This window comes from Nothobranchius furzeri, chromosome 12 (genome assembly GCF_043380555.1).
Source record: "Nothobranchius furzeri strain GRZ-AD chromosome 12, NfurGRZ-RIMD1, whole genome shotgun sequence".
Taxonomy (NCBI): Eukaryota; Metazoa; Chordata; class Actinopteri; order Cyprinodontiformes; family Nothobranchiidae; genus Nothobranchius; species Nothobranchius furzeri.
In genome coordinates this window covers 7187158-7213874 of record NC_091752.1, presented here as the reverse complement: position 1 = coordinate 7213874, position 26717 = coordinate 7187158, and the positions used below count along the sequence as shown (strand labels likewise).

General features: G+C 45.2%; 1 protein-coding gene across 4 annotated transcripts in view; it reads right to left on the bottom strand.

The window, feature by feature from the left end:
- Window positions 1-26717, bottom strand: part of ttc7a (tetratricopeptide repeat domain 7A) — an 89077-nt gene that overhangs the window by 6502 nt on the left and 55858 nt on the right. For all 4 annotated transcript variants that reach the window (XM_054749923.2, XM_054749922.2, XM_054749921.2 and 1 more), the window contains 3 exons: window positions 11650-11766; window positions 8206-8318; window positions 7444-7578 (listed from right to left, as the gene is read on the bottom strand). In XM_054749923.2, coding sequence (XP_054605898.2) covers window positions 7444-7578; window positions 8206-8318; window positions 11650-11766 — 365 coding nt within the window. The remainder of the gene's footprint in view (window positions 1-7443; window positions 7579-8205; window positions 8319-11649; window positions 11767-26717) is intronic.

The window sequence follows — 26717 nt, the reverse complement described above, 5'->3', positions numbered from 1 at the left end:
ACTAAATCCTTCAACCAATCAGTATTTTGTGTTTGACCGTACCAACGGACGGCCATTAGGGTCAAAAATCCTTCAAAGCTCAATTTTTCATTTATTTTGTTTTACTTTTTGTTTTGGTAAGGTCTATTCAGGGGTTCCGGAGAGGAAGGTCTGTCGGATTGTTGAACCTCGGATTCAGGAGAAGCAATGTGGGTTTTGTCCTGGTCATGGAACACTGGACCAGCTCTATACCCTTAGGAGGATCTTGGAGGGTGTGTGGGAGTTTGCCTTTTGGGGGAGTTTGTTAGCCTGGCAAGCCAGACTAAATAAATGTATTATTTAGTCTGGCCACGCTCCATTGACGGCTCTCCGTTGTGGGGCGGGTTCTACCGTTGTCTTTCAAATGATCTCCGCATTCCACTGGACAATGAATGTGACATACTCTTGTTTCACTCTGTTGCATCATCCCACCCACCAGGCATATAGAGTGCCCTGATTGGCCCACAAAGCGGATAAAGCTCTGTGATTTTTTCACTAAGCAGATAGAGCACTATGATTGGCCCACCATTATGGACCAATCACAGCTCTTTATGTGTTTGAAACCCCTCTAGAGAGCTGTGATTGGCTAGCCAGAGTCCTGGTAGGAGCTGCTGAGGTTCCAATGGAGCATGCCTAGACCAAACTTTGCAAAGCAAGAATTTGGTCTAGTTCACTAGGCTAGGAGTTTGTGGATTTGGAGAAGGTGTTTGACCCCCCCCCCCCCCCCCCAGGGGGCCCTTTGGGGGGTAATTTGGGAGCATGGGTACCAGGCCCTCTGATACGGGCTGTTAAGTCCCTGTATGACCAGTGTCAGAGCTTGGTCCGTATGGCAGTAAGTCAGGCTCATTTTCTCAAGCCTTGGTGGAGTTGGACTCCACCAAGGCTGCCCTTTGTCACCGTCCACTTTTATGGACAGGATTTCTAGGCGCAGCCAAGGTGTTGAGGGGATCAGTTTTGGTGGCCTGAGGACTGAATCTCTGCTTTTTACAGATGATGTGGTCCTGTTGGCTTCATCAGAACATGATCTGCAGCTCTCACTGGAGCAGTTCACAGCCGAGTGTGAAGCAGCTGGGATGAGAATCAGCTCCTCTAAATACGAGACCATGGTCTTGATTCGGAAAAGGGTAGAATGCCTTCTCCAGATCAGGGATGAGGTCCTGCCTCAGCTGGAGGAGTTTAATGCCCTTTTCAGACAGACATTCTGGAACATTTGCGGACAATTCAATCCGGTTTTTAACCGGAACTGTGTTTTCAGACACACCACTTTTGTACCGGAACTTGTCTTTTCAGCTGCGTTCACACAGCAGGGAAAAGTTCCAGATGTGTGACGGCGGCGGGGGTGGGGGGGTAGAATCGGACCCATGTAAAGAAGAAGAAGAAGAAAATATCATTTCTATAGCGCCTCTCAAGATAAAAATCACGAGGCGCTTAAGCATAATTCTGCGCACACGAAGACGCATAAGAGACCTGGATGATGAAGCTCAATGGTTAAAGGAATCACGGAAGCGGTGTGAAGCGCTCCGTCGCGCGTCTAGACGGTACCGTAGAAGGCGAGCTGCCGTGGTTCGCCGCATGCTACAGCAGCGAGCTATCTGGGTGCGCACAGCGTCCCCCGGTCCCCTCCTCCTCCCCCTCCCCCTTGTCCGGAACTTTACCTCACCAGTCTGAAGCAGCCACCCTGTCCGTAACAAATCCGGACCTGTTACTAGGGGCTTCGTCCGGATAAATTCCGGAACACGTTATCCGGATGTTTGTATTCAGACAGAAAGGTCTTACGGACAGATTCTGGAACATTTCCGTTTTTCATGGCCTGTCTGAAGGGGGCTTAAGTGTCTCGGTGGTCCTTTTTCATGAGTGAGGGAAAGATGAAGCACAAGATCGATAGGCGGATCGGTGCTGCATCTGCAGTGATGCGGGCGTTGTATTGGTCTGTCGTGGTGAACAGAGAGCTGAGTCAGAAGGCGAAGCTCTCGATTTACCGGTCGATCTACGTTCCTGCCCTCACCTATGGTCATGAGCTTTGGGTAGTGACCAAAAGAACAAGATCGCGGATACAAGCGGTCAAAATTAGTTTTCTCTGCAGGGTGGCTGGGCTCTCCCTTAGAGATAGGGTGAGAAGCTCGGCCATCTGGGAGGGGCTCAGAGTAAACCCATAGCTCCTCCACGTCCAGATGAGCAAGTTGTGATGGCTCGGGCATCTGGTAAGGATGCCTCATGGACGCCTCCCTGGTGAGGTTTTCCAGGCGCGTCCAACTGGGAGGAGACCTAAAGGAAGACCCAGAATTTGGTGGAGGGACTTTGTTTTTCAGCTGGCCAGGAAACGCCTTTGGATTCCCCCGAAAGGAGCTGGCCCAAGTGGCTGGGGAGAGGGAAGTCTGGGCCTCTCTACTTAGGCTACTGCCCCTGCGACCCCAGATAAGCGGCCCAAAATGGATGGATGGATGGATGGATGGATGGATGGTGTGTGTGTGTGTGTGTGTGTGTGTGTGTGTGTGTACTTTTCTTTATATGTTTAAGTGGACAAGTTTTAACTTTAACCTGTACTGTGTGAACATGTTTACATTGTTGGGACATTTAGCTGGTCCACACAATGCTAAGGACACCACAACTTGGTTTTAGAGGTTTGGTGTGAAATAACTTTTAGTTTAGGTTAGGGTTAGGAACAGAATCCCATTGGTTAAGGTTTTAGTATGGGTTAGGTATAGTGGAGTCACTAAAACGATTGGAAGTCAATGGAGGTCCACACAAACATATAAATACATGTGTGTGTGTGTGTGTGTGTGTGTGTGTGTGTGTGTGTGAGTGTGTGTGTGTGTTTGTGTGTGTACTTGAAACACAAAGGTAGAAAGATTGAATGAATTGTGCAAATATATAAAAAGCACCATCTGCTTCTGAGTACAAAGAACCCATGTGTGTTTGGTAAGGAATGTTTCGTCTGTTTACTCGTGTCTCCCATGTGCACAGATGGGAATTGTACGCTAAGTGTGTGAATGCTACCGCTGTGAGATGTGAGAAAGCTTTTTCTCCCAGCCTCTGGGTTCTTTTGCGTAACTTCATTTTGGGGTGAATGGATTTGGTTATGTAAGGTAGGTTCCTGCTCCTCACCTGAAAACGACTAGATTTCTGCTTGCATAAACAATCGACTTTTTAAAAAGAAATCTGTGTATCGCTCAATGAAAGGTACGTGCATGTGAGTGTTGTCTTTCTTGTGACTTGTATGGATGTAAAATTGAGCAAGAAAGAGACAAAACTTAAACTTTACTTGAACATGCATCATATATTTTTGAGTGTGTCATGCTTTATTGTTGTTTTTAGGAAAGCCTGCCAGTCAGCCAACCTGAAACTGCATGAGTGAAAGTTACAAATGATATTCTCATGGTCTCAGATAAGAATCTTGTGTCTGTTCTAGTCTTGTTAGATCTCAGTGCTGCTTTTGACACAGTAGATCTGTCAGAACCCAAGTCCCCAAGCCAGCCTCTCCCAGCTAGCCGATCTCCACCATGGACCACATCTCCCAGCATACCACTTGCGGGGATTCCCTCCACGTCACACCTACGTCACTAACCGCAACTATATACGGAAGTCGCCTTCCCAGCTCACCACTCAGTCATCGTTTCTTCAGATCCATGATCAGAATTTCCAATCAACCGATCCATCTTACAAACTATCCGCTCACAGTAAGTGTTCTTACTTACTTCTGGAAAACCCAGCATTTCCATGTCACTTCATTGACGCTCGAACGCTCGGGGATTCCTAGAATAAATCGTGAGCCGGCGTTTCACCAACGCTATCACTTCCGCGTCTGTGAAACCACGCTCTATACAAGCTCAACTCCCGAATCCAGCCGACCAGTCTGACAGGATGACTGAGTCTCTTAACCCAGCGGAGTTTGAGCGAATGAAGAATGAGATTGTTCAGCTTCACGCCTTGGTCGACTGGCTCAACACCAAGGTGAACTCTCTGACCGACCTCACCCTTCAATTATCCACATCCATCAATGCTCTTCAGCAGCAAGCCCTCGCTCCACCTAAGGAGGAGCCGCAGTTCAGCCTACCGGAGAGGTGGAACGGAGAGGTTGGGAGCCCAGATCGTCTGCTCGCCTCCCTCGACATGCAATTCGAGTGCCAACCAGGATGCTTCCCCACTGCCCGCTCTCGGGTTGCGCACCTCACCTCCCTGCTTTCTGGACGCGCTCAGGAGTGGGCCGCTGCTCTCTATAATTCTAAATCCCCTGCCTGCAATGACTATGCTGCTTTTGTGGCCGCCCTCAGGAAGACCTTTGTTCCACCCAGAAGTGAAGTGGGGGCTGAAGCACGTCTCCTCAAGCTCCGCCAACGGGAGTGCTCGGTGTGCGCCTATGCGTCCGAGTTTCGCACCATCGCGGCCAAACTACAATGGGATGACTCTGCCCTTCGGGCTCTCTTCTTGGAGGGGTTGGTGCCCTACATCCGAAACGAGATGGCAGGAAAAGAACTGCCCCAGACCCTGGATGAAGTTGCCGACCTGGTGCTGCGCATTGACCACCGGGTTCTGGTTCGACCCAGGTCCTCCACTCGCCCACTCAGTGCTCCTGGACCTCTTCCTCGTTCACCAACGCCAGCTCCGCCTGCCCGCTTCCTCGACGGGGAGCCCATCTACACCGTCTGACACGTCCTGGACGCCCGTCGCAGAGGCCGGGGATGGCAATACCTCATAGACTGGGCGGACTACGGCCCCGAGGAACGCTCCTGGGAACCGGCCCGCTCCATCCTGGACCCTACCCTTATCTCTGACTTCTGGGACCGCCGGGGCCGCCCTGGGACTTCAGGAGCCGTCCCTGGCCGGTGGGTCCTGTCAGAACCCAAGTCCCCAAGCCAGCCTCTCCCAGCTAGCCGATCTCCACCATGGACCACATCTCCCAGCATGCCCCTCGCGGGGATTCCCTCCACGTCACACCTACGTCACTAGCCGCGACTATATACGGAAGTCGCCTCCCGAGCTCACCACTCAGTCATTGTTTCTTCAGATCCATGATCAGAGTTTCCAATCAACCGATCCATCTTACGAACTATCCACTCACAGTAAGTGTTCTTACTTACTTCTGGAAAACCCAGCATTTCCGTGTCACTTCATTGACGCTCGAACGCTCGGGGATTCCTAGAATAAATTGTGAGCCGGCGTTTCACCGACGCTATCACTTCCGCGTCTGTGAAACCACGCTCTCTACAAGCTCAACTCCCGAATCCAGCCAACCAGTCTGACAAGATCACAATGTTCTTGTAGAAAGTCTTGAACATGTTGTAGGGATCAAAGAAACAGTGTTAGGCTGGTTTAAATCCTACCTGTTGGATAGATATCATTTTGTAAACGTACATGACAAATCTTCTTCATACTCCAGGGTTACTTGTGGAGTACCACAGGGTTCAGTGCTTGGACCAATTCTTTTTACTATATATATGCTCCCATTTGGTAAAACCATTAGACAGCAAGAGATAAAATTCCACTGTTATGCTGACGATACTCAGTTATATCTATCCATTAACCCTGATGAACCTAATTGGTTAGGTAGATTACAGGCTTGTCTTGAAGACATAAAAAATTGGATGACTCTAAACTTTCTGCTTTTAAATCAAGACAAGACTGAAGTTCTCATCATAGGACCTGAAATTCAGAAAAGGAAATTGCTTAGTCAATCACCTGACCTGAATGGCATTAAATTAGTCTCCGAGAACCTTTCCAGGAGTGATGCTGAAAAACTAGTTCATACATTTATTACATCAAGACTGGATTACTGTAATTCATTACTTTCAGGAAGTCCACAGAATGTAGTTAAAAGTCTTCAGCTTGTCCAAAATGCTGCAGCTAGAGTTCTGATGAGAAATAAAAAGAGAGATCATATCTCTCCTGTCTTAGCTTTCCTACATTGGCTACCTGTTAAATTCAGAATAGATTTTAAGATCCTTCTTCTCACATATAAAGCTCTTAATAATCAAGCTCCATCATACATCAGTGATCTGATTGTTCCATACGTTCCTAACCGAGCACTTCACTCTCAGACTGCAGGTTTACTGGTGGTTCCCAGAATATCTAAAAATAGGATGGGAGGCAGATCTTTTAGTTATCAGGCTCCTCTTTTGTGGAACCAACTCCCAGCTTTAGTCCGTGAGGCAGACACCTTGTCTACTTTTAAGAATAGGCTTAAAACATTTTTATTTGATAGGGCCTATGCTTAAAATCTGATGTTAGCCTAGATCTGGACAAGTGGGGGAGTAGAGGGAGATGGAGTGTACAGTCAGTAAAGACGGCTCTCCCTTGCCCTGCCTCCAACATGCCTCCATCTAAAAGGCTAGGTTATCCAGAGTTATCTCTGTAGTTATGCTGCTATAGGCTTAGACTGCTGGAGGACGAAATGACCACTTTCCACACTCGACAACTTTCTTCTACAATCTGCTCTCTAACTGTATTACTTCCTGCTATTTCAGCTGTTAACTTTATTTTTTTCTCTAAGTGTTTTTCTCCCCAGAAGAAGCTACAATGATGTTCTGCTGAGCTGTGGTGGCCTCATGGAGGGGGTCATTGTCTTGAACACTGCTTCTAACCACTTAAACATTCTCACTCTCCTGATAATAACATTTTACTTTCTTTAACATTGAATGTGCTGCTACTAGTTTACCCATTTAATTATGGATTCACTAGGATAAATACAATAAAGTTTATCTTTCACCAAATAGAAAATTTACTAAGAAATCACTATGTAACCATAGAAACACTACTTGGTATATATGTTGTGTTTGTGTGTGTGTGTGTGTGTGTGTGTGTGTGTGTGTGTGTGTGTGTGTGTGTGTGTGTGTGTGTGTGTGTGTGTGTGTGTGTGTGTGTGTGTGTGTGTGTGTCTGCTCTGTCTTCTCCATCCCCAGTGAGTCGTGGTGGATGGCTGCTTATACTGAGCCAGGATTCTCTGGAGGTTTCTTCCTGTTAAAAGGGAGTTTTCCTCTCCACTGTTGCTATATGCTTGCTTAGTATGTAAAGTCACTGACACTAGTCAGTGACTCGATGCAATTTGCTGGGTTCCTTATATAGGAAACTTATTTTTTTCTGATTTGCTTAATGAACTGACCTGTACTGGAATGTTTATTATGTGAAGTGCCTTGAGACGATGCTTGTCGTGATTTGGCGCTATATAAATAAACTTGAATTGAATTGAATTGAAATGAACCAACCTACCAACCAACCAACCAACCAACCAACCAACAAACCAGCCAACCAATCAACCACTGTAGCATCTATCCTTAACTTCCTTTTCAGACTTAAAGGATTGGACATTGTAGTTGAGACCTGCAGGAGCTCTTGGAATTGATCTTAGGTAAAGAAGACATTACATTTCTAACAGTTTCTACCTGACATGTTTTACAAACAGGGTAAATTGGTCATTAGATCTAATCATACCGGATTGCAACCAGATGCTTTCCAAAGTGGTCCAGATGTAGGAAGGCCCTTGGCGGCGAGAAGAACTGACCTCTGACACCTCAGAGAACGCCGCCTCCAGACGAGATGCTGCCACTGAGGGGGGAGAAAGGGAACCTAATGTGGAGAAAAAACACGAGTTCACGCCATCACTGAAATTCATGATCACATAAAAAAAAAACAATAAAAATGAAATTAGGGTTTAATACAACAATACAGAACGGGCTTTGAAGGAGTCACCTGCTGCTTTTCATGCCAGAGTTTTAAACTAAAATCTTTAAAATAATAGAAATGTGCTGATCTGTGAACATCACATTTCTGCTCCATGTATGTAAAATAATACAAATATGTGTCGGCTAAGGTTCATAAGCTTTGTCAGCCATCCTGAATCGAGTTGACTCCAAAAGTTAATTAGTTGTAGATGAAAAACCTTCTGAGATTTTCACTAAAAATGAAAGTGGTTCATGAGATATTTGTTAGTAAAATATTAAACTAACTAATAAAAAGCAAAGTTGAGTCATGTAGAGAACAGCAAACACTCTTCTAATTTTCCAAATATTAGGAAATTTCCTGTGTTTGGAAATCATGAAAAATAAATGATATTCAAACAGAACACATCCTCTTCAGAACAGGGTTACAAAAGGTTAAAGAGGGGTTTATTCCAGGATATAGCCTGACCCATGGCGGTTTGTTAATCTGAATTCAAACAGTATAGATTCTGTTGACAGGATGTGAAGAACAGACCAATGGAGGCGTCCTGGAAGTCGGGCAGGTTGAGATGAATGGAGGCTTTCCTGACTACTGGGCTGACTTCTGACTTCTCAGCTGCTGGTAGGCTGCTGCTGTCATCTGTGTCACTAGAGCATAAAAACAGATCAACAAGCGCAAGATTTAGGGTGTTTCTCAATGCCAAGGAACCTTGCCTTGATGTCTCGGCCCAGCCCCGGTTGCCCAGGAGATACGTCATCGAGAGCCGCCAAGGCGTGTTCCAGTGTTCATGTTCAACCGAGGCGTGCGATCTCCATTTGTTAGCCATTTAGCTAGCTGAGCAAGGATACACGGGAGGTGTCTTGTAGCCTAGCCTTGGTCAAAAATTACCCAGAATACACTGCAGTATTTTCAAAAGGATGGCAGATCAGAAGCTGGCAGCTCAAGTTTAAAAGTAAGTCAACTAATTTAAAATGTATTTTTTTTTAGATCCAACGAAGTTATCTATGGTTGGTTAGTTGCTTATTAGTTGCAGCTTCGGTGGCTAGCGGGTAGCAACTCACTTATATATTTAATTTAATAAACATATACACAATTTACAAAGTAAAAGGCTCGTTATATATTTATATTGAAACTAATACCTATAAAATATAATGTTATCTCCCGTGTCACGTGACGTTACGTGACCACAGTGGAAGCCGCAGACACGTGATGTAACCCCGGGTTTCCACGGGAGCCGTCAGCAGCACGTTACTGCAGCAGCACGTCTTGCTCGCGTAAGCTGCTGCTTGGCCCTTCCCACGAGACGTGAAGCAGCAGGGGAGCAGCTGTCACCGACAGAGCACGAAGTCACACGAGTGACTTCATCAGTAAACACAACAACAAGCAGGAGAAAACTACAACATGGTTTGTGTTTTATGTTCTGTCCGTTTTATAATCGCCAATACGGACCTGAAAAACAAAGGAGACTGCTAGCTAGGTGATAACTTCTCACGGGGACGCACAGTTAGTAACATTTTTTAAAAGTAAAGCAACCGGAAGGCAGTACGTCCTTTATTCTGAAAATCTCGGTAGCTTCTCTCCATTTCCGCGTCCGATTTCCTGTCTTTCCTTCCCCAAAAATGTCGAACTTGACCCGTTTCAGAGGCGTCGCTCGTAGAAAATAGAACCGGCGCGTAAAGGCCGCGACATGCTGCTCCTGAGACGCGGCCGACTCGCGCTGCTGACGGCTGCCGACGGCTCCAGTGGAAAAGGTTCTGTTGACCACAGCGGTTCCTATCAGCAGCTATGACGTGCTGCTGCAGTAACGTGCTGCTGACGGCTCCCGTGGAAAGCCGAGGTAAGTCTGTTCCATTTAACCGTTTCCTTTGACCAAGGACGGACAGTGTCCTCTTAAGGCCAGGCGCCTTGACATTGAGAAACACCCTTAGATTTTCTCTCCAAGAATTACAGTTAGCTCCTGTTAGCCTAGCGTGCTACCTGAAGCAAATATTCATCATAAAGTCAATATTTCAAAACAAACATCGCGGGCCATCAGAAAATATTGTCTCACTACGATTACAAACACAGAAAAGGTTCTATGGGTTTGTCAAAGCAACACTAATGAGTTTTTTATTAACCATTTTAAATGATTGCTTTGAAACTGGTTTCTGTGGTTTTTCACTCATGAACCTGAACAACTTCACATTTGACTTCCCTCTGCTGACCAGAAACTACACTTAACGGTTTTGTGGGATGGGTGGATTGGGGTGGTGGGTGGGTCTCTGCCTGCTTCGAGGCTGGTTCTGCGGTGGGGCGAGGGGGGGGGGGCATTGCCCCCTCAGGTAAGGTTCATTCCCCCTCCAACAGATTTGGGTCAAATTTACACACTTGAATTTCACACAGAATAACTGATTATAGAGGTATATCTTGTTAGTCATTGAATATTTCTACATCAGCTCTTAAATTAATGGATAAAACTCCCTGCTATTTTTACTGCATTACCATCTCCACCATCTCAGTTATGGCGCCAGCCCTCCCAACCTCCCATTAAATATGTCATCGACATTTTTCTGACCTGTTTGCTTTAGTTGGTTGGTTCAGTAATGATAATGTTACATTTGCTGCCAACAAAAATGAATGAAAACTAATTTATTTTATTTCCAACATTTACAAAATGACAAAGCATGCTGGGAAATCCATTGATCCAATCAAGTTTATTTGTTATCATAAACGTCATCACTGACCAACTATCTAGTTTACCTGTTTTTAGTGGAGAAAAGCTGATGAGCGTTTTAGTTCTGCGCAAATGTTTGGGTGGCAAAAAAATAATTAAAGAATGACGCGAGTGTGTGCAACTGCAGCTGCATCTTCAGCGGTTCTGGTTCGTCTGACCCAGTCGAATTCAATTCAGTAAACTCCACAAAACTTCTCAGAAAAAAAAAAACCTCTCGGAAAATTCCCTCTTGAGAACGATGGAACATGGAAGCTGGATTTCCCCCTCAGCCATTAACAGGTTTGAGTTAAAATCTAATTTGGTGAGTTTAGTCTCTGCTGATGGTCAGGTTGTGGCTCCTGTGTGTATGTGTGTGTGTGTGTGTGTGTGTGCAAATGCACTTAAGGGCTTACATGGTAATTTCGTGTTCTGTAAAAAAATAAAATAAAATCACTTCCTTCTTCGTTTATCGGCCAATAAACAAAGAAGGAAGTGTCGCCGCCAACAGTGGCAAAGCTCTGTGGAAGGCTACGGTGTTAGCCAAAACGTCAGCGAAACGAGGTAAAAAATAACTCTTTTGCTGTGTTAAAAAAGAACCGAGTACTATAGTTGGATGAAACACACAGAACGAATGTACAAAACACGTTGTAAGCAATAATATTTTGCCCAACTGTGTGGATTTTTGTTCTTTGTGGCTTATTCGGTATTAGCTGGCTCGTGTTAGCATTAGCTTGTCGTTAGCTCTAGCTATAGCAAGCTGTGGCAGTGTTGTTTACAATTACTTGTTGTAATTCTGCTTTCAACCAGTAGGAAGCACAAGCAGGGAAATTATGTACGACTTTAACCCGACTTTAAGAGTGGATCAGCTTCCAGGCTGCTGAATGCAGCTGCACCAAACAGGTGGCTTTGAATTCATTACCCTTTTTATCCCTGTTACATAAGCAGGGGCAAATCCCCAGTATTAAAGGTATTAAATTCAGTAACGCCGATTGGCCAATTAATATTTTATTCCCCCTAGCAGCCACACATGATTTGCTGCTTAGAAGCACTTAATGATGCGGTCCTGGTTCTGATCTGCTCGTTGTAAACATAACTCCTCCTCAGAAGAAAAAGTGTGACCCTCCCCCCTGCTGAGCTGATTACGCCATGATTTGTAGAAAGAACTTCAGCCTGATGTTGACTAAAACCTCTGATTTGTCAAATACACTTGAAATGATGTTAACATTTACCAGTTTTTTGCTAAAGCCCTTTGTTGCTTGGAAGTATTCAGTCTTGTGCACACTCACCTGAGGCGGCTGAAATCATAGCAGCTTTGCCAGCGATGCAGCATGTCCTCGCAGGTCTGAAGGGCTGCAGCGGGGCCAAACAAAGCCTCTTCAAGCTTCACCTTTGTCAACAGCAGACTTAAACAACAAACACGTTATTTTAACGCTCCCACATCCACCCTTATTCACAGTAAGCAGCACTGTTGACAACCTGAAGGCAGAACTGAGGGAACTTGTTTCTAAGCTTTGAAACAAACAATTAAACCCGCTCATGTTGTCTTGGACAAAATTAGGGAGAAACACATAAACTAAAAAACATCTTTGGGTAAATTATTGTAACACAATAATGATTAGATGTTTAATTGGCAGATTTCCTTCTCTAGAAGATACCGAACCAGAGCAACATAAAGACAACCCCCATGCATCTGGGCCCTGAGCTATTTGCCCTTAGCCGATCACACACACTCTCCAACTCAGGTCTGTGACTACCTCCCCATGCTGTCTTGTTACTATGGAAGTGAACTATGCAGATTTTCCAAACTGTTTATATTTAAAATCCACACAAAACTAAAATGACCCACATCACTGTAGTCAGTGCATTGGGCCCAGGGTTATTATTAGAGGTGTGGCTGCGAGGTCTGAGGATGATCTCAGCACCCAGCGACTGAGGAAGAGGAGGGTTTAAAAGAGGAAGTAGGAGAGGTACGTTCTGCAGGTGCAGATGGAGGTTAATTAATCTCCTATCTTGGAATCACTTTGTCTCTCAACCCATTCATAATAAACATAGTTAAAATCTAAGAAGAGCGTGGATCAGGTGTGTAAACGATGAGAAGATGCTAACCCTAACCCAAAATCCTGGGAATTCTTAGTTTTTTTTAATGTTGGATCGGAACAGGAAACACAAGAACGGTGCTTCCAGATTGTTCCGCTCTGGATCTTGTTTTTGAAAAATTCTTTAGTGGTTCCTGAAAATGCTGTTTTGGTGCGAACACAAGGCTGCCAATCTAAAAATAAGCTTTGTGTGAATTCACAAAGCGCTTTCCCCGAAAAACATTGCAGGTGTGACTTTAAAGGGTCCTGGACGAGTACAGGCTGCTGAGTGTTTCCGCGTTGCCTTCTTTAGCTGAAGACGACGACGACTGGTTAAGTGAAAAGGGTCTCTGACGTAGTGTGTGCGTGTGTGTGTGTGTGCCTGCGTGTGTGTTATGCCAGAAATAAGCCATGAGAGTGTAACAGAATGAAATGACTGTTTTCCACCTAAAAGTCATTTCCCCCCTCTCCTCAGCAAGAACTAATCTGCATGAGATATCGCCTCAAGGTCTCATGCATTTGCTTCTAAACTGCTTCCTTTCCAGCCCAAGAGAAGAATGAAGACAAAGGACTCTTTCTTTTTAATAAATCAAAGAACTCTATTTTTAACAAAGCTAATCAAACAAAGTTTTAGTCAATAATAAGATGTTGACCAATCTGTGAAATGACAATGTTATGATTAGTAAGTTTTAATGAGTAATATGACTTTGGTCTAGCTGCACTAGACATCCTGATCACACGTAATGTAAACGCATGACACATTGCTTTTACTCATCCAATGGGAACCTTCCTTTCTGAAGCGTGGCATAGTCTCTGTGGTGTTTATAAATCTGCCCAACTTTGATTCAACCATAAATCAAAACATCCAGATCAATAAAACCAGTCCCACGCCATTTTAGATCAGTTCACCGCATTCTAAGAGAAGTATCTGACCAGCCACCCGGACTTCCTTTTTAAGCAAAGAACCAACAAGCTGGATAAAATCTGTTGCATTTTACCAACCAAGCAACGGTTCCTTTCAGAATAAAAGCTGAACTCACTGACCCTCCGGGTCCATCTGACGCTGTCAGCCAACTGTCGCTTTTTACCTGGAGACAATCCAAAGACTAGTCTGTCGTACTGCTGACGCTGGTTCATCGGCTCCGGTACCGAAAGGGGGGTCCGAGGACCTGGCATTCTGGATCTGTATGGAGGTCTCATTCTGAAGGGTATGTGTGGAGCGAACACATGGCGTCTCATGTGTTTATGAAACTCCGATCATAACTCCGATCACAGCTAAATGCAAAACATCACAACATCATTCAGACTTGCTTCTCCGGATACGAGAGTTCTGATGACAACATCACTCACACATACACCATTCATCTCACGTCTCATTCACACCAAGATCCATCCATCACTTAGAGTTTAGAGTTAGTCTAAAATTGTTTAGAAATAAATCTTCTTAAACGTTTTAAAGGTGACTCTCTTCTCTTGTCTCTCAGTTAATACGGTGTTACATAATCCCTGCGATAAAAAGTTCCAATCTTCTGGTTAAAAGTACCCAAAGATCCATAAGATTGATTTCATATTTACTATGGAATCTCATGTTTTATGGTTCGTTAAATAGATGTAAATTAAACCCTTTACAAGAGGAAGCAGAAAAAAACCGATGTAGAGACTATACTGTTCCTGACATCTGATGCCCACCCTGTTGTTGAAGGCTCCTCCAATTATTTTGTGCTGTTCAGTTGGGGGGGGGGGGGGGGGGGTGAAGCAGGTGAAAGAGAAAAGAGACCGATGAAATGTTGGAAAAAGGAAGAGGAGAAATGTGAAGAGACACAAGCATGGGTCGAGAGAGAACTCATTATCGACTCATGGGGATGGTGAAAGATGAGGAGTGTGTGTGTGTGTGTGTGTGTGTGTGTGTGTGTGTGTGTGTGTGTGGAAGGGCAGTGGGAATAGAAGATGATGGGATTTTGTAAAGAAAAAGATGAAAGTGTTTATGTGGGAGGGGGGGGGGGGTAGATTTATTGACATACCGATGACAAGTGTAGCAAAGGGAAGCTGAGTTAAGGATGTGGCTGCCAGCAGGAGTTCACCAGAGTGTGTGTGTGTGTGTGTGTGTGTGTGTGTGTGTGTGTGTGTGTGTGTGTGTGTGTGTGTGTGTGTGTGTCTGAGGGCCTCCCATTACCAGCATGACAAAGTGTTCAGAAGAATCGTGATGGTGTCAACTCAACCAGGCGCTAAGATGTGACACAAGGTGCAAGTGCTGGTGTGCATCACCCACAGTTTAGCTCATATTACTTCTGTTTTCTGGGTTTCATCCTGCAACGTTGTGTTGGAAATGGACATCATTTCCTACAAAAAACTTTATTTTTAATCAGCTGTTCTTCCATAACTAAATAATCTTTTACATTTTCTTCTGACTCAGCTGGGACCGTCGTCGGCAACAACCTGCAGGTGGGATCCCTGGTTCCCTTGTTGCTGCACGGCTCCCGTATTGTTGGGAATTTGAACATGTGAAAAAAACAATCCCAACGAATGATGGTGCAAAAACCTCTTTCAGATGTAAGAAACCATCTATAAGCTGCCTCCTGGACAATCTGGAAACAGCATTATTTGCTGGTTTGGAGCTCCACATGAATGATGTCAGAACAGATCCTTCACTGATGAACCTTGCTTCTGCCCCTATTGGACATTGTTACCAAAGAAAGGTTGGACTGTAAGCTGTGTCTCTGTGTGCTGCAACAACATCCTTAATCAACTTCAGAGTCCCACTGATAAGTCAACTTAAACATCTCAAACCTGTCCCAAACCTTTCTCAATTTACTTTCTATCTGACGGGAAGTGAGAGGATTGTGAGACTAAATTAGGAGGAGTTAGTGACCATGGCCTGAACAAACTGGGACAAACGGGACCCTTTCATTGGAAAGATACTGATCAGTACAGCACGCTGTAATCTCAGTATATTTTAAAAGCATATAGACCAGCATTGATGAGACGCTCAGCAAGTCTCCCATTGGCCTGAGCAGTTTTGTGTGTAGCCAATCACAGCGCTCGACAATTGTTGGGCGGGCTTAGCACCAGAACTGTTGCAGAGAAAATCAACAAAGATGGCGTCTGCTCAGGAACAGCACTCATTTGAAAACAGCTTTGGACGATTTAGATTTGGGCTGTTCTTTAAGACATGAGCAGATAAAGGTCTTTTATTTTGAAAAATAACATATTTACCTCTTCTTCGAGGGCGTGTGGCGGACTGCCCTGTTGATTGATTTCCGTATACGAATAAGTCATGGTGTTTGTTGCTCTGGTTGGTCCTAGCATGCAGACAGTTAGAAAGACAAACGTGGACTCCACTCCACGACTGAGCTCTGTCTCTGGGTTGTAGCCCGGCTTTATACTAATATATAGCATGGCTTGCTAGGGTAGCCCTGAACTCTAAAAATAAATAATAAACAAAAAAAAAAAAAAACGTCTTAATAATATGTAGATTTTTCATTAAAGATTTGAGCAATATTACCTCAATTTAATATCATCATAATATTAATAGGTTTTTATTTTTGCTAATTTACCCACATGGCCCAAATCTCTCTCTCTCTCTCTCTCTCTCTCTCTCTCTCCTAATACTGGTTTCATTCACCCTCTCATCATTGTTTTCCCAGGCAGACTCAGAAATGTCAGATTTCACCAAACACAGAAAATTACACAAAGGATTACAAATACCATAATTTCCACCTGCTGGGGTTGAGCCTGGCTTGTGCCGAGTGTTTGAGGTCTGGAGGTCTAAGTGAAAGCTCAGAGTAAAGGCCGAGTGGTGGAGGTCTGAGAGTGGTGAGCGCCAGCAAACTTCTCATAAAAATAGCTAATGATGCTCACTTGAAAAAGTGGCACATCTACAGTATTACTCATTCTGCACTCCCACAGACCGGAGAGTGTGTTCACATTACAAACACACTCACGCACACATCACACACACACACACACGCACGCACACACACGCACGCACGCACACACACACACACACACACGCACACGCACACACACAACACACACAAAGCAATAAACACTGCATGCATGAAGAGGAATGCATGTGCAGACATGCTTGCACCAATATGGAGTTAGCTGGGCATGAACATGAAGGCTAGCACACGTTTCTAGAGACATCAGCCCAGATGCACACATGCAACACACTCGGTCCCGCTGCAGCAACCCGGTGGAGGAGTCAAAGCTAGGGATTAACGCTACAGACTGTGAGACTACAATCATCCTCTCTCAAAACACACAACTCTGCCACTTCTCTCAATCTGTAGCAGATTCCCTTTCTCCACATGCAAATGCACGCCTGCGTATTAGATGATTAAAATGTCAAAGGGAGGAGAGAATTTGAAAATGCAATCATGAAAAAAAAAGTGTGGAAATAAAAATAAGCCTTAGGGGGAAAAGGATGCAGTGGAGAGAGAGAGAGGAAGGCAGAGGATGTGGAAGAAAGCAGGGAAGGAGAAATCTGGTGTGCTACAGCAAGCTGACAGTTTCCTGTGGTGCAAAGAGCCAGTGGCTAACAAGAATCATACACATTGGTGCACACACACACAAAACATGCACAGGCTAGGTTGTGATCATGTGCAAATGTTTGTGACCTTCCCCACCCTCACAAGAACAATAGCGAATATGCCACAGTATGCCCTGCACAGTGCACAATGCTAGCTTTGATCTGAGATTCTCACATTCAGAATTCACACTTCCTGCTGAGAAAACCTCTTTTTCACTCCAACTCTGTCCACATCTCTCATTTTGACTCGGTTATTTTGTAACTTTGCTGATCAGGACATCCTGAGTGGCTGGACTTGGTTCCATTTGGAGCTAAAGCACACAAAAGCATAGCCACTTACTGCTAGTAGCTTGGTAATTTCCCATTTCCGTCATCCTTTTTCATCTATTTCTCCTACAGCTTTGAAAAAAAAACCATGCAAAATGTCATCACAACACCTGCTGTTCAATCAGGAATCGTGAACCTCAGAGTGTGCATGACTCTGACTTTTCTCTTCAACAGCAGAAGTGAAGTGTTTTTTATATTGTTTCATCCTCTCTTCAAACAGAATCTTAAAAGCATGTAAATGAACATGCGTGGCCAACAGATGTCTTTACAAGTTCAGGTGTAGCATCATGAAGGGCCTCTAATTTGTGACAAAGGTCACATTTTCCCAGCTGGGTCAAGCTGGGTCAGACTGTAACTTTTAGTTCCACAGATTAACCCAGGAGCCCTGATGTCTAAAGAATATCATCCTTTATCTGCTGCTGTTCCGTCCCAGAAGAAGGACACTTCAAGTCACGATAATAATTAAATGGTAATATTAATAAACTCTTTGACTTTATTACTGTTTATTATAATCATCATAAATAATCACTTGGTTCAGTATAAATGTATTTTTAATTACTGAAAGGAATTATTATGCTTTGGGTATAATAATGATTACTATGATTATGGTTGATAATGTGTGTTCAGTAACCAGAAGGTCAACTTCCACTTATCCATCTAATACAGAGTTTATCCGGAGTAAAGGTTAACTGCCATCACATGTTTTTTGACTCATGACCAAAGCTTTCTTGCTCTGAGAGGGCGTGTTCTGAGGAGTTTGTTAAAACTAACTTCCAGCAGAGAAACTTCAGTTCGTGAACCAACCACCATCACTGAGGATTCGGGAACGGCTGTCCCGTAACCTCCACCTGCTGTTCTGTCACGCCGATAAGAATAGCTACGAATAAACGTAAACTGTAACCAGCTGACGAAAAACTCCTTCAGAGTTATAGACTTGAGACGCAAATAGCTCCACCAGTCGAGTGACCCAAGAAGACATCTCAGGACCGATTTGGGCGCACCAGAGGTTCTTCTACCAACCTCGTGCCTGGAGGAAACCATCTCCACCTGACACTTCGGATCCAAAAGGGAGTCTTCTATATTGGGTGAGGTAGACATTTTGACAGATTGTGTTTGATGCTGTTTTCTCTAAGTAAACAACAGTTAGCTGCAAAACCATCATTTACAACCCAGAACGCGTTCTTCTTTCTGAAAGAAACCTTCTGAGAATTTAATTCACGCATCTAAACTCGTATTTTCCATTTAGCTTTCATCCAGCCACAGGTTTGCCTTTTAAAACAAGTTTAATATCAAAGCTGTTAAAATTTGTCATTAAATTGTCATCCATGAACTGCCATTTCTAATTGTCATTCAAATCGTCAAAATTAAAATTGTTAGTAATAAATTCTTCATTTTTAAACTTGCCTCATTCTTTGAAATGGAACACAGAAAGGTATAATTATTTCTGGTCATTGAAAAAGCAAAGATTCCTAACTTCTGATTCAAAAATAAACTTTTGCTATTAAATTTAATTAACTTAAATTAAACGTTAATCTTTGGATTAAAAATAGACCAAACAGGTTGGTGTATGAACTTACATCGATTTTATAAGTATCCTGGATATTTATACATGAGATAAGCTTCATATGCTAATTTACTTGGTCGTTCTCAGAATCTACAACTGATAGCAAACAGTGTTGATTCTAGTATGTAGTAAAACCCTACACAGGAAATTTTATTTATCTCAACAATTAAGGATGCCATCCTGCTAAATGCATTTTTCAACTGAAGACTGCAGTCAGAGAGAAAGAAACACAGATAAGGGGTTGCCATGGTGACCCTAATGTTGCACTGGAAGCACCTTTAACAGTGCTGTAGGTCTTTGGACCTTTTACAAAGCTTTAATAGCTAAATTAAATCTGAAAGTGCTATTTGACTTTATGGAGGAGAGTTTGGCGTGCGTTGAAATCTTAATTTCAAGTGGTAGCTGCACTGGCACACTTCAAAATATCCTCGAAATGTTAGTTTAATACTGAAATCACTGTGATTTTTTAAAATAGCTTGATTATAGTGTGTATAATTGATTTCATATCTTTTCACAATAAATATTAACTGGAAAAATGTAATGGAAACATTCACAGATATTATCAACTGCTTTAACTGTATTCAGAATAAAACTGTCACGGTCAGACGTAGTGACGATCAGCCGGATACAACAACAGCCAAACACAGAGAAAGTTTAAAAAAGTTTATTTAAGGACTTGTTAAAGCGATCGGGACCAGCTGGAGTCGGTTATGGGTGGCGTGGCCTGGGAGACAGAAAACAGTCAGCGAGGGAGATGATTCAGATGTCTTAATCTGAAGTGACTGACCTTCTGAAAACAGCAGCGGTGCTCAGCGGTGAGGGATGCCGATGAAGGTGAGTACTCAGATTCAGGCTGGAACTGAGGCAAGTCAGACAGACTGAGGTCGGGCAACAGGCAGGCAGACAGGCTCCGTGGTCAGGCAGGCAGAGATCAATAATAAACAGGCAGGCAGACAGGTTCAAACGCTCGAAGGACTGTGACAGGGCAGCAGACCATTTCGCACTGAGCAGCAGGAGCCAGGTGCTTAAATAGGGAGCCGCACAGGTGGAATTAATCAGTTAGATTACTGCTGCTGCAGGGAGACAGGAAAACACAGAGATCCGGGCATGATAATGACATGACCATTCCCCTCAACGGGAGGCTCCAGACGACCGTCCAGGCTGATCGGGGTAAAGACGATGAAACTCCCTGATCAAGGCCCTATCCAGGATCCTGGAGGACGGGACCCAGGACCGCTCCTCCGGGCCATAGCCCTGCCAGTCCACCAGGTACTGGAGCCCCCGACTCCACCTCCTGGAACGGAGCAGACAATGCACAGTGAAGGCAGGAGCCCCATCAACGAGATGGGCAGGAGGAGGGGGTCTGGAAGGCGGGCACAACCTGGACGAGACAACGGGCTTCAGATTAGAGACGTGGAAGGAAGGGTATGCCTTCAAAGCCGAGGGCAGACGGAGCCAGACAGCCACCGGATTAATGATCTTGGTGATGGGAAACAGACCAATGAACCTGGGAGCCAGCTTCTTGCTGGCCACATTGAGGGGCAGATTCTTGGCAGCCAGCCAAACCTTCTGTCCCACCAGGTATCTGGGACCCTGGGTACGTCGGCGGTTGGCGTTATGGATGTAGGTGGCCGAGATTTTACAGAGAGCCGCCCTAGCTTGTTGCCAAACTCTCAGGCAGCATCGTGCTGAGACGTGAGTCACAGACAGGGGGTTGAAAGCCATAGACCACATGGAAAGGGGACATACTTTTGGCACGGGACGGCAACCCGTTGATGGCAAAATCCTCACAGGGTAAGTTCTGTGACCATCTGTGTTGATCGTCCATGCAGAGGATTCATAGCTTGGTCTCCACCTCCTGGTTCATGCGTTCAGTCTGACCATTTTTCTGGGGATGAAATCCTAAGGAAAAGCTGACATCAATGCCCAATAGCGAACAGAACTCCCTCCAGAACCTGGAGACAAACTGTGGCCCCGTCTGACACAATATTGCTGGGCAAGCCGTGTAGTCGGAAAACGTCTCGTGACATTAGCTCTGCTAACCTGGAAGCGGTGGATAGTCTGGCAAGTGGAACCAAATGAATCATCTTGGAAAATCGATCAACTGCGGTGAGTAAGACGGTGTTACCTTGTGATTCTGGTAGTCCCGTGATGAAATCAACCGAGATATGAGACCAAGGTCTTCAGGGAATAGGGAGTGGATGGAGCAGTCCTGCTGGACGTCTGCAAGAGACCTTGACTCGGGCACAGGTGGGGCAAGCAGAGACGAATTATCTGGTGTTTCTATGGAGAGTGGGCCACCAGAAGGCTGACCTTACAACTGGCAGAGCCTTCGAGGTTCTTGGATGACAGAACAGCTTGGATCCGTGACAAAACTGTAACACTTGAGAAACCAGGTTAGCAGTAATGAAGGAACAGTTAGCAGGACACTGAGCTGGTGGGGGGTGACTGCGGTGAGCTTGATTAAGTAACTGTTCTAGGGAGGTGAGGGCTAACCTGGTCTTGGAGGGCAAGGTGTACTCTGGTTCTTCCAGGCTATTGGATCGGCTTTCTGTCTGATGTTGCTTTTAACCACTTTAACCGCTTTTCCGCTTCCGGTCGGCAACAAGATGGTGCCTGTGCTTGGCTTAGCCGCGGTCACCGGCCACTTTCTCAAACTTTTTTCCACTAACCTCCTCTTTTCCACCTTGCTCCTGTCTGTGATCCTCTTCAGTAGTGTCCCTGCTACCATCTCCTATGATCGCCAGACTCTTTTGTCCTTCCGTTCATTCACGATCTTCCAAAATGCTCCGAGGACGTACCATCGTGTTTGTTTACCTGAGTGGTGCACTGGCCTGGAGCCAAACGACGATCCACCTCCAGCTATGTTTGTCCGGTCCCGGGAAAACGTCGCAGGAAAAGAGGTAAACGAGCAGGAATCCAGGTGAGAATAAGACTTATCTTAAAGCGTGGTTTATCTAGTAAATATCGGCGCAATCTTCTAGCTTCTTGTCCTTTGTTTGGTGACCTGAGCGCCACTTCCGCATTCCCGCCAGGCCGCGTTGTGACGCGGTTCATCCGTCCAAGTTTTTTAAGGTCGGTTTATCCTCATTCCTCAGTGGTTTCTCCTCCTGTTGCCTCCATAAGTGGTTTTTAAAAACACCGTGGATCTAACCCTGCTAATTTACGTCCTATAACTCCAGCAGTCTGTAGTTTCTGATTCCTCCTCCTCACTCAGCATGGCTCTATTGAACACCCACTCTGTTAACAATAAGGCCTTCCTGCTCAATGATCTAATTCTCTCTAAAAACCTGGATTTTCTGTTTCTGACTGAAGTTTGGCAGCAAACATCTGATTATTCTGGTCTGATTGAACTCTGCCCGAGTGGTTATTCTTTTCTTAGCCAGCCTCGGGGTTCTGGTCGTGGTGGAGGCCCAGCTGTTGTTTTCAGAGACCATCTTCCATGTAGCTCTACAACCTATGGTCACTTTGCTTCCTTTGAACTGCAGCTGATTAAAGTCGGGCGTAAGAACCAGATCTACTGTGCTGTGGTTTATCGTCCACCTGGTCCAAACAGTTCTTTGCTTCAGGAGTTCAGTGACTTTCTATCCTCCACTGTGAAGCTGTCCAGACTGGTGATTGTTGGTTACTTTAACATCCACGTTGATGATCCCTCTGATCACTTTGCCATGAATTTCTCCAGCCTTATGGACTTCTTCGGCTTTACCCAGCATGTTTCTGGCCCCACACACTCCAGGGGGCACACTCTAGACCTTGTTTTTACCCTGAGTCTAAATGCTGACAGTGTTGGTCCTGAGGACGTTTATATTTCAGATCACCATTGCATTTTCTTGAACTTGTCAGTTTCTGCGTCCCCACCTCCTGCTCGCCGTATGGTTAGTTCTCGTTTTCTTAATGAGAGCACAGCTAGCAATTTTTCTGCTGCTTTTGATCCACCCTGTTCTTCTGATACGACCCAGATTCCTTAACTTCTCAGTTTAACGAGCACTGCCTCTCCATTCTGGACAACATCTGTCCTGTCAGAACCAGATCAGTTCCTGCAGTGAACCCTATTCCCAGGTTTAATGACAGCCTTTGCAGCCTGAAGTGCCAATGCAGAAAAATTGAGTGTTTGTGGAAGAAAACCCATCTCCACGTCCATCTGCTGCACCTAAAGGATCTTCTGACATCCTTTAACCCTGCAGTCAGAGATGCAAGGGTTTCTTATTTCTCCAACCTGGTGTCCCAGAGCAAAGGGAACCCCAAGGTGCTGTTTAACATCATCAGCAGCATCGTCTCTCCTGCCAATCCTACAGCCTCCATCCACTCTGTTACAGACTGTGAGGACTTTCTGTCTGTCTTTGTGGACAAAGTCAATAAGGTTAGATCTAGCATCTCTCCTTCAGCCTTATCGCCGCCTCTGCTGACTCCAACCAGGCCCATCATCCTAGATAGCTTTGCTCTTGTTTCTTTGCCTGAGTTAACCAAACTAGTTAACTCTATGAAGACCTCTGCATGCCCCCTCCACATCTTACCCTCATCTTTTTTTAAAAGTGCTTTTCAGTCCATCGGTCCCAGCGTGCTCTCTATAATTAATGCTTCTCTGGTTTCTGGTCAGGTCCCTGATTACTTTAAGAACACTGTAATCCACCCGCTTCTTAAAAAAACTGAGTCTCGACCCCTCTCTCCATAGCAGCTTCAGACCCATCTCTAAACTTCTGCTCATCTCCAAGATCTTCAAAAAGGTTGTGGCTAAACAACTCACAGCTGCTCTTGATGAACATAACATCTACGATAGCTTCCAGTCAGGTTTTCGTAGAGCTCATTCTACTGAAACAACTCTTCTTAGGGTCTCTAATGACCTTCTGACTCACAGTGATGCAGGGGACCGTTCTGTTCTGGTCCTGCTGGACCTGACTGCAGCCTTTGACACTGTTGACCATCACCTGCTACTGGAGAGGCTGAGAGACTGGGTAGGCCTATCAGGATCTGCTCTGGAGTGGTTCTCCTCTTATCTCTCTGAGTGCTCCTTTTCTGTGGCCATCTCCAAGTTTAGGTCCTCCACCACCTCTCTTACCCATGGTGTCCCACAAGGTTCTGTGCTGGGGCCTCTGCTATTCCTCCTCTATCTGCTTCCTCTTCAGCAAATCCTGAGCTCCTTCAAAGGAATCTCCTACCATCTTTATGCAGATGACATCCAACTGTACATCTCCTTCAAGCCCCATGAGATGTCTAAGCTGCAGCTGTTACACACCTGCTTAGACTCTATCAAAACCTGGATGGCTGGGAGCTTTCTTCAGCTGAATGAAGATAAGACTGAGATCCTTATCTGTGCCCCAGACAAGCTGGTTCCCAAAGTCAGAGACTCTCTTGGTCAGCTTGCTTCTCACACCAAACCGACTGTCAGGAATCTTGGCGTGACCTTTGACCCAGCTCTCACCCTGGATTCTCATGTCAGTTCTCTTGTTCGCTCTTCCTTCTTCCATCTCAGGAACATTGCTAAGCTGAGTCCCATTCTGTCCCGCTCTGAACTTGAGACAGTTGTCCACACCGTCATCTCCTCACGCTTAGACTACTGTAACTCTCTTTTCACGTGTCTGAGCAGAACCTCCCTTAACCGTCTACAGGTGGTTCAGAATGCCTGTGCTCGGCTTCTGACCAAGTCCTCCAAATACACCCACATCACCCCGCTTCTCCTCCAGCTTCACTGGCTGCCAGTCAACTTCAGGGTTCATTTCAAGATCCTGGTTCTGGTCTATAGGGCCTTACATGGACAAGAACCATCTTACATTGGTGATCTTCTTAGTCCCTACACCCCCAGCAGGTCTCTGAGGTCCAGTGATCAAAGCCTACTGGTTGTGCAACGCACCAGGCTAAAGACCAAAGGTGACAGTTCATTTGCTGCTGTGGCCCCCCAGACTCTGGAACTCTCTCCCCCCGAGCCTGAGATCAGTGGACTCAGTGGTCTCCTTCAAAAAGCAGCTGAAGACTCACTTGTTCAAGCTGGCTTTTGTATGACCTTCTCCACCACTCTCTCTTTATTCTGCTCTCCCCACCTATTCCACCTTCCTCAGGATCCACTAATTTCCCTATTTCCAATTATCTCTCTCTTTCTCAACATTTTTTTAAATCACAATTGTCTATTTTTACACATTTTAAATATATTTGTAAACATTTTCTAAATGCTTTTTTATATTTTTACATTTTTTGTTTTTGTGAAGCGCCTTGTGAATTTTATCTTGAGAGGCGCTATATAAATGATATCTTCTTCTTCTTCTTCTTCTTCTTCTTCTTCTTCTTCTTCTCCTTCTCGAGAGGGTGTCCAGCTTCAGATTCTTGCTCCCAGGACGATAGGACAATGTGAAATCAAACCTGCCAAAAAACAGAGCCCACCGAGCTTGTCGAGGGTTTAGTCTCTTAGCCCCTTAAGGTACTCCAGGTTCTTGTGGTCAGTCCATTCCCCAAATGGTTGAGGCAACCCCTCCAACCAATGTCTCCACTGCTCCAGTACTGACTTAATAGCGAACAGTTCTCTGTCTCCCACATCATAATTCTTTTCAGATACAGAGAGCCATCAAGAGAAGAGGGCGCAGGGATGCAAGAGATCATCCTCGAATCTTTGCGACAGGATGGCCCCCACTCCAGTGTTGGAAGCGTCCACCTCCACTACAAAGGCATTGTTGGGGTTAGGGATGCGAAGAATCGGGGCAGATGTAAACAATGCTTTTAGCTTGCAAAAGGCCTCTTTGGCCTCAGTTGTCCAAACAAATTGATATTTGCCTGAGGTCAACTGGTGGAGGGGAACTGCAACAGAGCTATAGTTCCTGATAAAATGACAGTAAAAGTTAGCAAACCCCAGGAAACATTGGAGGTCCTTGACATTGGTTGGCTTGGGCCAATTCAAGACAGCGCTGACCTTAGCGGGGTCCATTCCGATCTTTCCAGGGGAAATGACTGCTCCCAGGAAGGTCACTGTAGTCTGGTGGAATACGCATTTCTCTGCCTTGACATATAGTTGATTCTGGAGTAGACGGATGATTACCTCTCTGACATGCTTGACATGGCTTGACAGATCCTTAGAAAAAATCAAAAGTCATCCAGGTAGACGAAGACTGACCTGTTGAGGAAGTCCCAAAGGACCTCGTTGACCAAGGCTTGAAAAACCGCTGGAGCGTTGCAGAACCCAAATAGCATGACAAGGTACTCATAATGGCCAGATGGGGTGTTAAAAGCGAGGTGGCCTTGGCCTTGCTGAACACCTCAGCCAGGTTGTGATATACCTCTGGTACTCGGGACAGATCAGGATACATAGTCTCATTCAGGGGGCTCACCTTGGTCTCCGATGAAAGCTCTAATCTCCGAGGTCTTGGGGGAGTCAATAAAACGTATCAGACAGCCTCCTGTTTTTTTTTATCAGAACATGATATAGGACTCAGTAAGGCCCCTATCTCCCTTAATGAGTCTGGCCTTTTAACGGGCACCCAGCTGCATGATGACCAACCTCCCCACAATAAAAACATAGGCCCTTACTGAGACGACGTTGTCTCTCCTGAACCGACGGTCTGGTCCACCCAATCTGCATGGGCTCCTCCCTCAGTGTGAGTGGTTCGGTTCCTACCAGGGGACCTGAGGTCTTAGGGGTGGTTTCACAGAGGGGAACATAACTCAGTCTCTCTCTCCTCCATTCCCTGAGTCGTAGGTCAATGCGAGTAGCCAGTTGTTCCAGGGCTTGGTGTGACCTAGGCGGATCTCCGGCCGCCAACTAATCCTTGATTCGTTCAGACAGTCCTTGATAAAATGCATCAAATAACGCATCATCATTCCAGCAACTACTGGACGTTAGAGCATGAAAGTCTATAATATATTCCGTTACTGGTC